Source organism: Dasypus novemcinctus, chromosome 27 (assembly GCF_030445035.2).
Source record: "Dasypus novemcinctus isolate mDasNov1 chromosome 27, mDasNov1.1.hap2, whole genome shotgun sequence".
In the NCBI taxonomy this organism is placed as follows: Eukaryota; Metazoa; Chordata; class Mammalia; order Cingulata; family Dasypodidae; genus Dasypus; species Dasypus novemcinctus.
Window position 1 is genome coordinate 31,530,104 of NC_080699.1, and position 16,877 is coordinate 31,546,980.

The 16,877-nt window shown below is 37.7% G+C and overlaps 1 protein-coding gene across 1 annotated transcript; it reads left to right on the plus strand.

Annotated features, from left to right (window-relative positions):
* The first annotated feature begins 15,176 nt into the window (after positions 1-15,176).
* Positions 15,177-16,115, plus strand: LOC101419783 (olfactory receptor 8B3-like). Its single transcript, XM_004475963.4, has one exon. The coding sequence runs from the start codon at positions 15,177-15,179 to the stop codon at positions 16,113-16,115; it is 939 nt and encodes a 312-aa protein (XP_004476020.3).
* Positions 16,116-16,877: the final 762 nt, after the last annotated feature.

Consider the following 16,877-nt stretch of genomic DNA (forward strand, 5'->3'; position numbering starts at 1 on the left):
GATGTTACATTTGCTGCAGCTGATATACAGATATTGAAACACAGCTAACAACCATGGTTCCATTATGGTTTATATTATAGTTTACATTTTAGAATGTACACTTTTATAAGTTTTTGTTGAAATTTAACATAGCCTGTATCCATTACTGCCCCCAGTTACCCCCTCTCCCAACTATTCTATTCCTCTCACCCCCTCCTCTCAGGGTCCACTGTGACCCATGCTTCACTGCTTGAAGGACAAGCTGGCTAGGTACTTGCAACAATGTTGAGGGCTTAACACACTAGTCTGTCCTCCCTGATTGGCAGCCACCCATGCTCTCCAGAGACATTCTCCTCTCTGTCTGAGAATATCAGGTTTCCCCAGGATGGGGGTATAACAACTTCCTGCTCATTGTATAGGTCTCCACCCACTGATATAATACACTATGACATGATGAGCACTCACACACTTCCTAGAAATCTGCCCCGTGTGCAATCTGTGCTGGATGCCCCCCATCAAACACCTTAAACTAGTAACCTTTCCTTATATTTTCTAAACTTTCTCTATATTAAAATTTCAACCACATACCCAGCAATCTCCCATTTTCACCTGCTACCCCCAACCCTCCCCCAAAATCTGTGGGCCATCTGACCCATCATCCCAACCCTAGCCCCCTCAAGCCTGCAAAGCCCAACCCAATACTATCCCTATGCCCCCCTCTTCTCCCTTTGCTGCACAGCTACTTACCTTCAATTTATCATAGATTTCATCCCTGTGGGCCTTCGTTCACTCCCTTCTCCCCCTCCCCCCCATTTCCTGTAAGCCTATCTTCCAGTCTCTGGCTCTCTGAGGCCGTTTGATTTGCTTAATTCATATGAAAGAGGTCATGTACTATTTATCCTTCAATGCCTGGCTTGCTTCCCTCAACATAAGATCCGCAAGATCCATCCATGTTATGCCATGTTTTAGTACTGTATTCCTTCTTACAGCTGGGTAGTATTCCATTGTATGCACATACCACATTTTATTTATCCATTCATCTGTTGATGGGCAGTTGGGTTGATTTCAACTTTTGGCAATAGTGAATAATGCCACTATGAATATTGGTGTGCATGTATCAGTTCGTGTCCTTGTTTTCAGTTCTTCTGGTGCAATTGCTGGGTCATATGACAAATTAATAGCTAGTTTTTTGAGGAACTGTCCGGTATAGGAATCTGTCTTGTACAGCTTCTTTACTGGCATTATTGTTATGCTGTCTCTTTCATCAGTCATAGGGGTGATATCTATTTTCTGCAGTGATTAGTCTTGATATATTCTTACCATCAAGTTTTTATTATTTCAACCTTAAAGTACTTTTATAACTAATCCTGGATTAAATTACTTCTGTATGAAGTTCATAGTATGCTGTTTGTTTTTGTTATTAGATCTTGTCTGTAGAAGGAGCCACAATTTAAGTCATCTCTGTGGAAATAACTTAACCATCTCACAAAACCTAGTCCTGTCTTATCAGCACATGCTAACATGTGCTAACAGTGATTAGTTCCAAAATAGTCCATTGACTATAGTCTTTTCTTGACCATTCCTGCCAAAATATTTTAAAAATTCATTGTTCACTCCTGGGGATTGCTGAGTTTATATAATTAAACCTAGGTTTTAGGTGGTTGCCTTTTCACTACATGCAGGAAAGAGAATGTGACAATAAAGCTCATAAGAACCAAGCAGATAAAAAAGTGGGAAATTAGCCATAGACCCATGACATGACTTGGCTGTCCAGGCACACATGAAGCCATATAAATCCTGTACTTTTCATGTTTATGCCTTTTTGATGTATACTGATTTGCCAAGGTTGGATTTCTCTCATTTGCATAGCAAGAAACTTCAACATACCTTGTACAACTTGTATGATAGCATATAACATATGAATGTGTTCAGTGTCATAGTTACAGAAAATCAATTTTGGAATCAGAAATATTGTAGTATGAATCACTCTCTAACAGTAACTGTTTTGACCCTGAAACAGTTAATTACTACCTCCCAGCTTTTGGTTTCTTACAAGTGTGACAACAACACTTTGTTCAGAGAATGTTCACAAGGCTGGCATGAAAAGAACATATAAGAAGTTTAGCAGTATGATTATTAATCAATATTAAGTATGGTGCCAGTCTCAGAGATCTTGATTATCTGTATAATTAAGCTCATGAGTCCTACAGGCAGAGCCGTTGTCTCATTCATGCTGGCTACCACCATGCCTCACAGCCTAATGTTCAAAATTAATCATTGTAATAAAATTAATCAGGATATATGCTGAATTAAATAGAACAACTATCTGCAGGGTTAAAGATTTCCAGTACGTGCTACTCTGATGAGAATGAACTCTGCAGACTTGGGATCTGTAATCTCTAGTCTCTAGTCTTACTGGGCTTCCAATGTCACCAGAGAAGTGCAGCCAGATGGCTAAATTTGGCAGGCTTAACCTAAGTTTCTTGTGTCTATCCCTTCCTAAATTCAGTAATACTACAGAAAAAGGATTTAAAAGGACAAAGAACATAGCAGATTCACAACAAATATAATTTTGTAAGACAGAAAGTAAATAAATGAGCAGTATCTAATTTAGGATATTCATGAAAGTGGCATTTGGAAAGAATCAGAGAAAATCAGGATAAAGTCTAGTTTATACCATACAATCTCTTATATTCTCAGATTTTGGTGGTACAAATATCCTTTGGAAGTAGTCATGAAGAAGAGGACAAATTAAGAGGAATTCCTGATAATATTTTAAATAAGTAATTAGACCTTCAGATCTCCTTTACCACTCCACACAGCTTTGAAAGCATGTAGGTTTATTATTTGAAGAATAATAAAATAAAAAGACCCAAAATTATATGATTTGCATACTGAGGAAGAGCTTAACTCTTTCAAACAAGGAATTTAAGTTGAAGATTTGCATAATAAATGTTGACACTGTCAGCCTTCCAAGAGCCAGGCTTATATCCTTCTGGCAGATGAGAAGACAATTGTGGGTCCTTGTGATGTGGTATGATGTCTTGAAGCTGCATATTCCCCAGAAAAGTATGTTTTTAAAGTTAATCCCTTTCTGTGGGTGTAGATCTATTGAAAGTAGGATATTTTGGTGAGTAGGATCTTGAGTTAAGAAATGACCCATTACATTCCGGGTTGATCTTAATCCTATCACTGGAATCCTTTATAAGAAAATGAAATTCAGAACATGAGATAGAAAGCCACAAAAGCAATAAGTTGAAAGCAATGAAACCCAGAAGAGAAAGGAGAGACCAGCAGATGCTACCATGAGCCTTGCCATGAGACAGAGAACTAACTGTGGCTATGAAATATGCAGCTAAGTATATTTGTTTTCTCATATTATATTGTATTACTCAGCATAATAAATGGCCTATACTTAACAAAGCATTTTTTGCCTGGAAAAAAGATGAAGTTACACATTCTTTTGCTATTCTACTTGTATGGCTATTTGAGGGCACTGGTTTTTTTTCCTACTCTTTATACTTTTCATATTTATGGTTTAAACATATTCAAGTACCATGAAATACAATTATTCAAATTTTATCACCTCAGGATTTTTGGAAATTTGACACTGGTGCAATGAAAATCATGCAATTTCTCTCCTAACCATTATTACTTTTTGTTTATGCTGTAAGGGCTAATTTTTTATAATTTTCAGCTTTTGTATGTCTAAAAGTGTTTATTCTTAATTATTCAAGATAAATTTACTGTTTTTGAAACATAGGTAAACATTGGAAAATTTTTCCTCTTTCTTTCAGTAGTTTCAGTAATCCTTTAATTACTCCATTTCCATAGAATTGTTTTTAATAAAACTCCTCTTGGGACGTAGAGTTGGTCCAATGGATAGGGCATCTGCCTACCACATGGGAGGTCCATGGTTCAAACCCCTGGCCCCCTTGACCCGTGTGGAGCTGGCCCATGTGCAGTGCTGATATGTGCAAGGAGTGCCGTGCCACGCAGTGGTATACCCCATGTAGGGGAGCCCCACGTGCAAGGAGTGCACCCTGTAAGGAGAGCTGCCAGCACAAAAGAAAGTGCAGCCTGCCCAAGAATGGCATGCACACATGCAGAGCTGGCACAACAAGATGACGAAACAAAAAGAAACACAGATTCCTGGTGCCGCTGATAAGGATAGAAGTGGTCACAGAAGAACACACAGCAAACGGACACAGAGAGCAGACAACTGGGGGGTGGGAAGGGGAAAGAAATAAAAATAAACAAATCTTAAAAAAAGTAAAAATAAAACACCTCTTGTCACTCTTGTCTTTCTTCTGTATGTGAAATATCTTCTTTTCCTCTGGTAGTTTTTATATTTTATCTTTATTGCTGATTTAAAATAATTTATTGTCTTTTATTTTGGAGACATTTTCCTTATGTTTCTTCCACATGGAGTTCTTTGATATTCTTGAATTTGTAGGTTTATAATTTTCATCAAAAAATCTTAAAAATTCTTGCCATTCTTTATTCAAGTATTTTTTTCTTAACCCCTTGTTTTGGGATTTCAATAACACATGTATTTCACGACTTGAGGTTTTCTCACACCTCAGTAATGCTCTGCTTATTTTTTTTAAAGTAAATTTTCTCTTTTGTTTCTATTGCTATACCATAGAGTTCTTTTTTTTTTAGGAGGTACTGGGCGTTGAACCTGAGACCTTATATGGGCAAAGCAGGTGCTCAACCACTTAGCTACACCTTCTCCACAGAACTGCTTTTAATTCCATTCAATGTATTTTTTTTCCAGACATGATATTATTCTTCTCTTGAAGCTCTATATGTATGTGTTTGTGTTTTTAATCTCTTTCATTTCTCTAGCCAGGGTACTATTTCTTTCCTTTATGTCCTTAAACAAATGGGATTTTTCACTAATAGGTTCTCTAGTGTCCTTTTCTACTAACTGTAACATATATGTAATTTCAGGGTACATTTCTACAGAATGATTATTTTTCTCATTCTGAATTAAATTTTCCCACTGCCTTGCATGCCGAGTTTTAAGCTAGCTTTGAGTAGCGTTATCTCTTATTTGAAACATGAAGTCTGTCCAAATTTGAGCTGAAATTACTCATTTTTTAATTTGCTGTTAAATAAAGCGTATAGATTGGCACTTGTCCATTACTAATGGTGATAATAGTACAAACTCACTGGAATATTTGGTGGCACTCATGGCACAAAAAAGCTTAAATGCAAAGAGATGAATATCTGCAGTTTGAGCGTTTCTTTTCTGAATTATCACTATGTATTTGCCTCAGCATCACTGGCTTTCTCCAGGTGTTAGAAGTGGTTTTAATAAGAGCCAGAAGGTTTTTGGTTTGTTTGTTTTTGTTTTTAAACAGTAGGGGCCTATCTTACAAGGCCAGAATTTTACCACTCTGGTGGCATGGAAGGGTGTGGCTTTCCCCACTGATGTCAATATTAGAGATTAGAGATGTGTTCCCAAAAAAGCACATTAGCTTCCATAATATTTCTTAATGGATCTTTTGAATGACAGATTATTCAAAAATATTGAGCTGTATTTTGGTGTATTTTACATTTAGTAAAATGTACAAATTTTAATTATACAGCTTGAGCTTGTTTAAGAAAACATCTGTATCCAATTTCCACAAATAACATGCTACAGCCTACTTCCATTGTCCCAGAAAGTTTCCTATTGTTGTTTTGAAGTTATTCCTCACAAACTAACCTATTGGTTTCTTCTACATTTTGGTTTTATGCATAAAGTTGATTTGAGTATCCTTGTACAATTTTTCCATGAACATTTATTTTCATATTTCTTAGATATATAACAAGGAGTGGAATTGCTGGGTGTTATGGAAATACATGTTTACTATATTGATGAATTACCTCACTGTTTTTCAAAGAGGCTGCATCATTTGACATTTCTTCTAGCAGTTTATGAGGGTTCCAAATATCTATATCCTGAAGAAAACACTTGTTATTATCTATTTATTACAGTCATCCCAGTGGGTTTGAAATTACATTATACCTCATTATGATTTTAATTTGCTTTGCCCTGATTACTAATGACATTGAACATTTTTTTTTCATTTGCTCATTGACCATTTATTTATGTTCCCTTGGAAAATATCTATTCAGATCTTTAGACCATTTTTAAATTGGGTTATTTGTATTTTGATTATTGAGTTGTGTCTTTTCTGTGTTCTGGAAACTAGACAATTTTCAGATATGTTATTTACCGATATTTTTCAGTTTGTGTTTTTTTTTATCACTCTCTTTTTTTTTATTGATTTTGTAAAAATATTACATTAAAAAAAATATGAGGTCCCATTCGACCCCACCACTCCCACCGCACCCCTCCCCCCCCAGCAACACTCACTCCCATCATCATGACACATCCATTGCATTTGGTAAGTACATCTCTGGGTATCTCTGCACCTCATGGTCATTGGTCCACATCATGGCCCACACTCTCCCCCATTCCATCCAGTGGGCCCTGGGAGGATTAACAATGTCCGGTGATTGCCCCTGAAGCACCATCCAGGGCAACTCCAAGTCCCAAAGGCGCCTCCACATCTCATCTCTTCCTGCCATTCCCCATACCCATCAGCCCCCATGTCCACTTTTCCCACTCCAATGCCACCTTTTCTCTGAGGTCCTTGGATTGGTTGTGTCCATTGCACCTCTATGTCAAGAGGAGGCTCAGATTCAACATGGTTACTGGATGCAATCCTCCTGCTTTCAGTTGTAGGCACTCTAGGCTCCATGGTGTGGTGGTTGTCCTTCTTCAACTCCATCTTAGCTGAGTGAGGTGAGTCCAATAAATCAGATTGTAGGAGCTGGAGTCTGTTGAGGCTCAGGGCCTGGTTATCATATTGTCAGTAAAAAGATTCAATCCCCTAATACATCTGAAACCCCAATACCAACTACAATTCCAGTAAAGTAGCATGATAGTCTTATGAAAAGAGATCCCCTCTGGGTCCAGTTTCATCACACAGAAACACCAGCTCCAGAGAAAGGCCATCTGTCATGGCAATGAACCCTATCTGCCATGACCATAGAACCCGTGGGTTCCTTTAGCCCTCAAAGGAACCAATACCTGGGGATTGTATCTACTTCATCTGTCTCTTAGATTCTGCTCAGTTGTGCACAAGGGCAATCCTTCTGACAGCCTCCAGACTCTTTTTTAGAGACTCGTAGCCATATAAACTCATTTCTCCTTTCCATTTCCCCCTTACATTAGGTCAAACAGCATTTTAAAGTCATGTTATTATATGTAGATAGGGATATTCTGCTAGATCCGCATTGAACCTTCAATTCAAGGTCATTTTCCAGTTGCATCATCAGTTGGTACTTGATAGTGATCCCTCAGTGCCAGGGAGGCTCATCCCCGGGTGTCATGTCCCACGCTGGGGGAAAGGCATTGCATTTAGATGCTGAGTTAGGCTTCGAGACTGGCCACATTTGAGTAACATAAAGGCTGTCAGGAGGAAATTCCCAGGCACAGTGCTACTCTAGGCCTTGTTCTTATTTCAGGCATATAGGCTCACAAGCATAGTCATTAGTATCAGGGGCTCACTGTTGGACCCTCATTCCTTCTCGGTCCTTGCCGCTGCACTTAGGGGGACTGCCGCTGCTCCCCTAGGGACCATGGCACAGCACCCCCAGCCAGGGACCCAGTACCCCCCCAGCTTTAGTTTTTAATTGTTGCCACTATGAGTATATCCAAACATTACCATGAACCCTGGACATATGCCCTGTATAGCTACCTGTCAGCCATATATCCCCTGTCAATAGTATCCTATACCAGTATTCCTCCGCTGCCATTGTTGGACCACTCTGGGATCCAGAACTTCCTGAATATTGAAGCCCCAATATCATGTCAGGATCTCTTACTAGCAGAATGGGATATAGCGATGGGTTTAAAGGTTAGATATAGAATACGTGTTGACTTGGAAAAATTCTACATCCTATCTTTTTCTTTTCCTATTTTTTTTTCCCCCTACTTATTGATCTTCTCTTCACAAGAGCCCTAGACCACAGCAATTCATGTACGCAATATACAGCACTCCCACACATCCACGACAAAACCTTTTCCCTTCCACAGCGATACTCTAACAGCCTATTCACAACATATTTACTTAAAGTGATGTACAGAGTCTGAGACAATAGCTTTCAAACCAGGTGACATCTGTGCTTACATTGTGGTGCATACTTTAGGACACGCAGTTTTCTAACATTTTTAGTTATCCTATGTTTTACATTATGGTTTACATTATCATTCTGTCGTTCCCTATATGTTTATGATGTAATATTACATATTTTATATCCATCCTTGTGTACTCTCATGAAACTCCTCTCTTACCCCACCTTTATCTTGGTTACACACATTTAACATCCGTTTTTATCACTCTCTTAATGATACCTTAGATGCAGAACTGATTTTAACTTTGATATAGTCAAATTTATAAATTTTTGTTCTATTTTTAATTTATTTTTAAAAGATACAAAGATCACACAAAATGTTGCATTAAAAAATATAGGAGATTCCCATATGACCCACTCCCCACACCCCCCACTTTTCTCACATCAACAACTTCTTTCATTAGTTTTGTACATTCATTGCATTTCATGAATTTATTTTGGAGCACTGGTACACAGCATGGATTATAATTTACATTGTAGGTTACACTCTCACCCAGTCCATTAAGTGGATTATAGCAGGATATGTAATGTCCTGCTTCTGTCCCTGCAATATCATTCAGGCCAACTTCTAGTCCTGAAAATGCCCTCATATTATACATATCTTTTCCTCTTTGTTCCTGTCTCCCATGTCTCCACATCAATGATATAATTTCTTCCATTGCTAGAGTCATAATAATTACATAGTACAATATCAGTAAGTCCACCGTATTCCATATTTTATTACCCAGTCATGAGGACTCTGGGATGGTGATGACCACTTCACCTCTTAATTGAGATGGGACTTCAATCTCACATCGCTGATGGATTGAACTCTCCTGCTTGCAGCTGAAAACTCTCTTGGTTCCTTCTTGTGGTGGTTGTCCATCCTCACCTCCTTGTTAGCTGACCTTGGTAAGTCCAATGAACTGAAGAATAGGTATTGCAACTCTGCATAGGCTCAGGGCCCAGCTGGCACATGGACAGCCCAGTGATTCAAGTTTCCTGGGCATACACAAACCCAACCACCAACCACAGGTTCAAGAAAAGGGACAGAAGAAGCATCCGTAGAGAAGTCACATCTGAGTCCATCTCTGTCATACTCAGAAGCACAAATTTCACAGTAAGGCCCACTGGCAAGGCACAAAACTCTGGAGTCATCTGCCATGACCACAGGATTTGGGTGTCTCCATGCCCTCAGGTACACCACTACCTGAAGTAGTATCTACTTTGACTGACTATGAGATCCTGCTGAGACATGCTTAAGTGAGACCCCTCTAATGACCTCCTGACTCATTTTGAAATCTGAGTCATATGAACTCATTTGTCCTTACCATTTCCCCCTTTTATTCAAAGTGTCTTTCCAGTTGGTAGTAATCTCTTAGCGCCAGAGGGGGCTCATCCCTAGGAGTCATTTCCCATGCTGGGGGGGATGGGAGGGGGGAAGGTATTGCATTTACATGCTGAGTTTGACTTAGAGAGTAGCCACATTTGAGCAACATTGAGGCTCTCAGGAGGCAACTCTTAGGCACCCTGCAACACTAGGCCAAGTTGAAATTTTGAGCACAAAAGGCTTATAAGCATAGTCATCAATATCAAGGGCCCATTATTGGACCATTCTTCTTCACTGGTCATTGCACTTGCCCTTGGGGTATTGTTGCTGTTCCATTGAGGAATGCAGCAGAGATCCCCAGGATGGGAACCCAGCATTCCCTCTGTTGTCACATGAATGTACATACACTGTGACAATACACAAAGAATACCTGAACATATCTATACCCTGTTTACTTTCCCAGGTGAACTCTTTCCCATGCATCCCTCATCAATGGCACCCCACACCAGTGCTCCTCCCCTGTCATAGTTGAAACCTCTGCGATCCAAAATTTCTTCAAAAATGAATTCTAATATATAGCCAAATTCAATTAATAGGAAATGAGATAGTAATGATAGATTTAAGTAAGAAATGAAATACATAATAATTTAGAAAAACTAAAATAAAGGTAAACATTTGGATATTAAAAATGAAAAACATTATAAAATATTTTTTGACCTTTTGTCTTTCATCACTGTAATAGGTGTTTTCCTGTATATACAGTGGCAATTTCTTCCATTTCTTCCTCGGTGTCTTACCCATTTTTTTCATTTTGTCTTCAAAGAAGTTTTAGGTTACAATAAACTCATATACAGAATATAGGGGACACCCATATATCTAATATCTTTCCCCTTTTGTTATAACTGATATACCAATATTGAAACATAGCTCTAACCATGGTCACTAGTTTACATCATGGGTTACATTTTAGACTGTACACTTTTATAAATTTCTGGTGAAACTTAACATGGCCTGTATCCATCATTGCATGATCATGCAGAACTCTTCCATTGTCCCCTAATTACCCATTCTTCCATCTTTTCTATCCCCGCCCCCCCTTGGGGCCCACAGTGACAACCAAGCTTCACTGCTGGAAGGACAAGATTCATAGACACTTGCAACAATGCTGAGAGCTTGACACACTAGTCTGTCCTTATTGAGACCAGCTCTACATAAGGAATGCTCAAATAAAAGGTGTTGCAGAACTTAAGAATAAGACACAAGAAAATAGGAAAAGATGGGAACAGGGGACTCAAAGTCTCAAGGACTCAGAGCCTTGACCCATGTTTTCACATCATGTTTATTGAATATCTCAAGGACGGGAGTATGCATTCTTTAGTTAACATTTTACCAGAACAATCATGTCCACATTTTCCCCATGTATGCCATGCAAGGTTTAAATGTTTCCTTCTGCAATCAATCATGAGTTGTACAGGACAGTTTTCCCTCTTTACAGGACCTGATGTTCTAAGGTCCTTACCTTCATTTGCGTCATGGAAAAAACACAAACTCTGGCCATTTCTCCATGTGTCCTACCCTATTAGGAGCCACCTGTTCTCTGGAGAGACATGCTCCCCTCTTTTTGAGAATATTGGGCCTCCCCAGGATGGGGGTAAAATACCACCCTGCACATTGTATGGGTTTCCACCCACTAATATAACACATTATAACAAGATGAGCACTCACACACTCTGTAGAAGCCTGCCCCAGGTGCACCCTGTGCAAAATGCCCCCATCCAACACCCTCAACCAGTAACCTTTCCATATTATATTGTCAACAGAGTTTTCTCAACATTATAATTTCAACCACATACCCGCCAATTCCATGTTCACCTGCTTTTTCTTTTGTTGGTGTTTTTTTTTTTGTTATATATAAGAAATCATTGCCTACGTTAAGTTTTTGAAAAATTACTTCAATATTTTTTCAAGAGCTTTTATAGTTTTAGCTCTTTAACTCTATTAATTTGCTTTTTTCTATTTATTTCATATTAGTGAGAACATATAATATTTATCCTTTGTGTCTGGCTTAATTCACTCAAAGTGATCTTTTCACGTTTCATCCATGTTGTCACATGTATGAAAACTTCATTCCTTTTTACAGCTGAATAAATATTCCATTGTGTGTATATACCACATTTGTTTACACATTGATGGGTTAAAGGACACTTGGGTTGCTTCCATCTTTTGACAATTGTGAATGATTACTTGGTATTGGAGAGAATGGAAATGAAATATACTGGTCACATAAATCATGATTGACAGATTTCCTTTTTGTTTCTTCATCTTTACTCCTAAGGGAAAAATGCAGTCAGGTTTGGCAAGTATTAATACATCATCAATTTGATTTAAAACTTTACTGCCTATATCCAGCTTCTCATTGAGATGGAGAGCCAGAATTGGTGCAAGAATGCTTATGAAAGAAGCCTAGTTGTTGTGGGAAACTGGCTTACCTGTTCCCTATTGTAAATGTTACATCTGTCCTATTGTAGATGTTGAAGTTAGATGTTGCAGTTGTTCCCTATTATTGTAGATGATGTTGCAGTTCTAATAGCAAACAGCTGCTTGGTGTTTTCCAATAAATACAAGGTGCAAACTAGGATCGAAGTTCTCAGTTCCAGAAACTGTGAGTCCCCTGGCCCCATCTTTATTTCCTCTCTTGTCTCTTTCTCTCTCTGTCCCTTTATTTTGTAAAGTTCTGAGTCGCCTTCCCTTTAAGCCAACCTCTCGCTGAGTTGATCGCAGCACCTAGTGTCTTTTTTAAAAACACCACAAACAGTTGTGGGGTTACTTTGGGGTTTTAGAAATTTAATTAATATAATTATTTGCCCTTATCCTCAGATCCTTATCCAATACGCTGCATCATGGGTTTCAATATTTTTACAAAATTAGGTAAAAATTAAATTAAGTGAGTCTAGCAGGGTCATGGTATATGATATATATTTATAATAAACTTTATTACAGAGAAGTTTATATTACAGAAAAGTTACCTCAAAATTAAAGGTAATTCTAATATAATCCATCCCTTTCCCCTCCCACATTTTCCCTTATTAATAATATCTTACATCAGTGTAGTACATTTGTTACAATTGATGTACCAATATTGAACCATTGCTACTACCCAAGATCTCTAGATTGCATTATGGTTTACACATTACAATGTACAATTTTATAGGTTTTGACAAAATGTATAATGGCCTGTATCCACCACTGTAATATCATGCAGAACAATTCTCAAAGTGTTGGTTGTTCCACCCATTCTTTCCCCCTTCTCCCCTCTGTAACTCTAGTAACCACTATATTTATGTCAGTGTTACAATTTCTTCTGTTACTACAATAATAATGGCTACTTTGGCCCATGTTTGCATTACCCCTAATATTTGTTCATTACTCAGTTACTCAGTTTTGGGGATTTGGGGATGATGAATAATGCTTTACTTCAGATTGAGAGGGGCTTAGGGCTTATGGGGCAGATAGAAGGTATTGGTTTGCTTGCAGTTGTACATCGTCATATATGATATATTGAAAAGATCTTAAATAAGAGATAGATAGCAAAGAAGAAGCTTCCAGAAAAAACCTGAAATTGAAATTTCAGGATGCTTAATCATTATTCTTATGCATCAGAAATTATGTGCCCAAATTATCTGTTCTATCACTTTCTATTATGGTTTGCTATTATCAACAACAAAAAATCACCATTGTGGTAGCACAAGTCATTGTATTGTGTTTGGAAGCTTTTCTTCCTATGAGAAGTTTGAAAAGATTCAGAAAATCAGATGTTTTTTGACTAACAAGGAAACCATCTCTATAAGTATAGCCTGATGCCCCCTCCACACTGTATATAAGTATTTTGTGTATAAATATATACATGTGTATATTCATTTCTCATGTACTCATGTATTTATGTGATGAATTGGTTTCAAGGTATGTTAATTGATTTAATGCTTAAAATACCAAATTTACTTTATAACAAATATCAAATATACAACTAAAGTGAGTAAACACACATTCCTATTACAAATGTATTTCTCTACCTTCTTTATTGTCACAGACAGTACTGGTGCTCCCACTACTGCCCTATGTCAGAATCCTCTTTTCATGGTGGAGGTTAAAAATGACAAGTATTGATTTTTCCTCTCTTTGTAGTATTGGCCATCTGACATAATTCTGATTGAATAAATATTAAAGGAAATCATTTATTGACTCCTGAAGGAAATTTGTTTCATCATACAAGGAAAGACATTTGAGGGGAATTACTCTAATTCTCTTGCTTTTTTGTATACAGTTGTGTGAAGATGTGATTCTTGAATCAATGCCTGCCATTAATGACCATGAGGTGACAACTTTGAGGACTAAGACCAACAGACTGAGGACAGCAGAGTGGAAGAGACTGGTTCCTTATTGGGAGTGCTGAGATGTTGAACCAGCACTATGACACTCTACCTCCAGATTTATTGTACTTTGAGAAAAATAAATTGCGCTTTTAATTCAGTATTATATAACTTGAACCTAGAAACCTTCAAAGTAATAGCATTGGTCAGGAGGCTTTCCTAAGACACTAAATAAAAAATTCATTAATTTAACTGATAAACATCATGGGAAATTTTTGCTTCTTTTTGATGAATACTGATGAGAAATTTCTCTGATATCTTAATACAGAAACCTGTTGACAAAACCATGTGGGGACACTCCTTAGGAAATAGGAAGAAAGAAGAGAACAATGCACTAGACAGATTTCCCTTGAAAGATGAATATGGTAGGGATATGAGAGTTCCATTTTGGTCTGTCTTGAGGTATGTACAATCCCTAGAGTAAAGTGAAAACTTTAGTGAAATATTCTATCTCTAAGGAACTAAAGACATAGCCTGGCCTAGGGTGTAATTACAACTGCATAATTTCCCTATTACATACAGAATCTGTTCCCTGGTGACCAAGCAAGTTTCCAATTTGTTCATAACCAATTGCAAGGTCTCATTAAACCAACATTAAATTGTCTGCCTATTTACTAAAGAATATTCATTTTTTCTCTGCTGCTTCAGGGGGCTCAAAAATAAAATAATAAACTTTAATATGTATCTCAGAAAAATTTCCAAAGCATGTCAGAAATTAAGTCTTGTCTTCATTCTCTGTTAGAATCAAAAGAACCAAAATCCTTTGTTCTTCTATAACCACGGGGGTAAATAAAAGGGAAGAGGAAGCTCAGAATTCTGGCCTAAAAAGGGTAAGTTCCTGATTTTTTAATAGCACACCCTCCTTATTTTGAGAAAGATAGCCAGGGATTAAGACATGCAGGTTTCTCCCCCATTTGATGCAATCATGCTACTAAAGTGAAAAAGGTAGAAGAATATTATTGAGGACAACCTTATATGAGAAGACATAAGGAGACTCTGGGTTCCCCTATCTCAGTGTGTAAGATCCCCTTGTTTATTCCATCAGTCATGTTTTTGCCTGGCAGTAGTAGCCTTAATCTGTAGGCTGATTTGGGGTTTATCTTGGCTATATTTGGCTTAAGGAAGCAGATTCTATTATCCAGGTTGAGCTAGTTCATACTGTCCCAACTTATACACCATTGCTGTGGGAAGACATATTATGGGAGGATCTGGGTTACACTCTGATGAAAACACTTTTTCTTATTCCACAGATTCCCCAGGAAAGGATGTCTCCTGGAAATGGCTCTTTTGTGACTGAATTCATACTGATGGGATTAACAGAACATCCAGATTTCCAACTTCCCCTTTTCTTCCTATTTCTAACAATGTATATTTTCACCATTCTGGGAAACTTGGGCTTGATAATTCTTATCAGGCTTAGTTTTCATCTTCACACCCCCATGTATTTTTTCCTCTTTAATTTATCTTTCATTGACCTCTTTTATTCTTCTGTTTACACACCCAAAATGCTGATCAACTTCATATCAAAGAATAATATTATCTCTTACCAGGGGTGTATGACCCAGCTCTTCTTTTACTGCTTTTTTGTCATCTCAGAGTGCTATGTGCTGACATCAATGGCCTATGATCGCTATGTGGCCATCTGCAATCCACTCTTGTATAACATTGCCATGTCCCCTAAAGTGTGCTCCATCCTTATTTTTAGTTCATACCTGATGGCATTTTCTGGTGCTATGGCCCACACTGGATGCATGCTGAGATTGACCTTTTGTGATGCCAACACCATTAACCATTATTTCTGTGACATCCTCCCTGTGCTCCAGCTCTCCTGCACAAGCACCTATGTCAATGAGCTGGTGGTGTTCATTGTTGTGAGCATCAACATCTTTGTGCCCAGTGTCTCCATTTTTATCTCTTATGGTTTCATTCTCTGCAGCATCCTCCATATCAATTCCACTGAGGGAAGGTCCAAAGTTTTCAGCACCTGCAGTTCCCACATAATAGCTGTTTCTCTATTTTTTGGATCATGTTCATTTATGTATCTCCAACCATCTTCTGCCAAGTCTATGAATAAGGGAAAAATCTCTTCTGTCTTTTACACCATTGTGGTTCCCATGATGAATCCCTTAATCTACAGCTTGAGGAATAAAGATGTTAAGCTTGCCCTGAGAAAAATCCTGTGTAGGAGAAATTTCAAATCATAACTAGGATCTCCTCTGCAGGTCATTTCAGGTTGAGGAGGTCCAGTGTGTTTATTTACAGTATATTTGGTGGCAGCTTTCTTATCCTAATTCTCAGTACCATGAAGAAGTAAATTTGGGCCTTCTTTCTATAAATTATTTCTAGTATTGTTAAATTATATCTTCTTTTCTTCACCATTTGCACAATTTCTTCTCCTTCTACCTCTTATTTGAAACTATCTTTAAAGGAGGAATTTATTATACGTTTATTCACTGAAAGTGTGAATGATTTTTTTCCCTGAAATATGATGAATGATTCACCAATGATTTAATAAACTAACACTAGAGTGACACTTTGTCCTTGGAGGAGGATAACTCTTGTCTGAAAGTTGTAATGTGCCGATTCATGATTGGAATCATGAATCAAGTAAATGCTTCCACACCTGTATTTCTATCCTCATTAAGCAGGAGTATGTTTCATTCAAATGCCAGTGTTTCACAGAAATTATAGATTCCACATGGACTATCAATGATGCCCCTTTTGCAGATGGAATACTATGAACTAAGCTTCTTTTGAAAAATGCTTATTTATTTACACCTCTAAAAGTCCATATTAGATACTTAATCTTTGTTTATTGCTTGGATAGGAAAGTGAAACCCAGGGAGGTTAATGATTTTTTAATGTTACACAGCTTCTCAATGAAAATCTTATTGTAAATTCTAGGGTCCTTAATCCTTCTGTTGCTCTTTCTCATATATGCTTTTTCTAATTTTATTATTTTTATT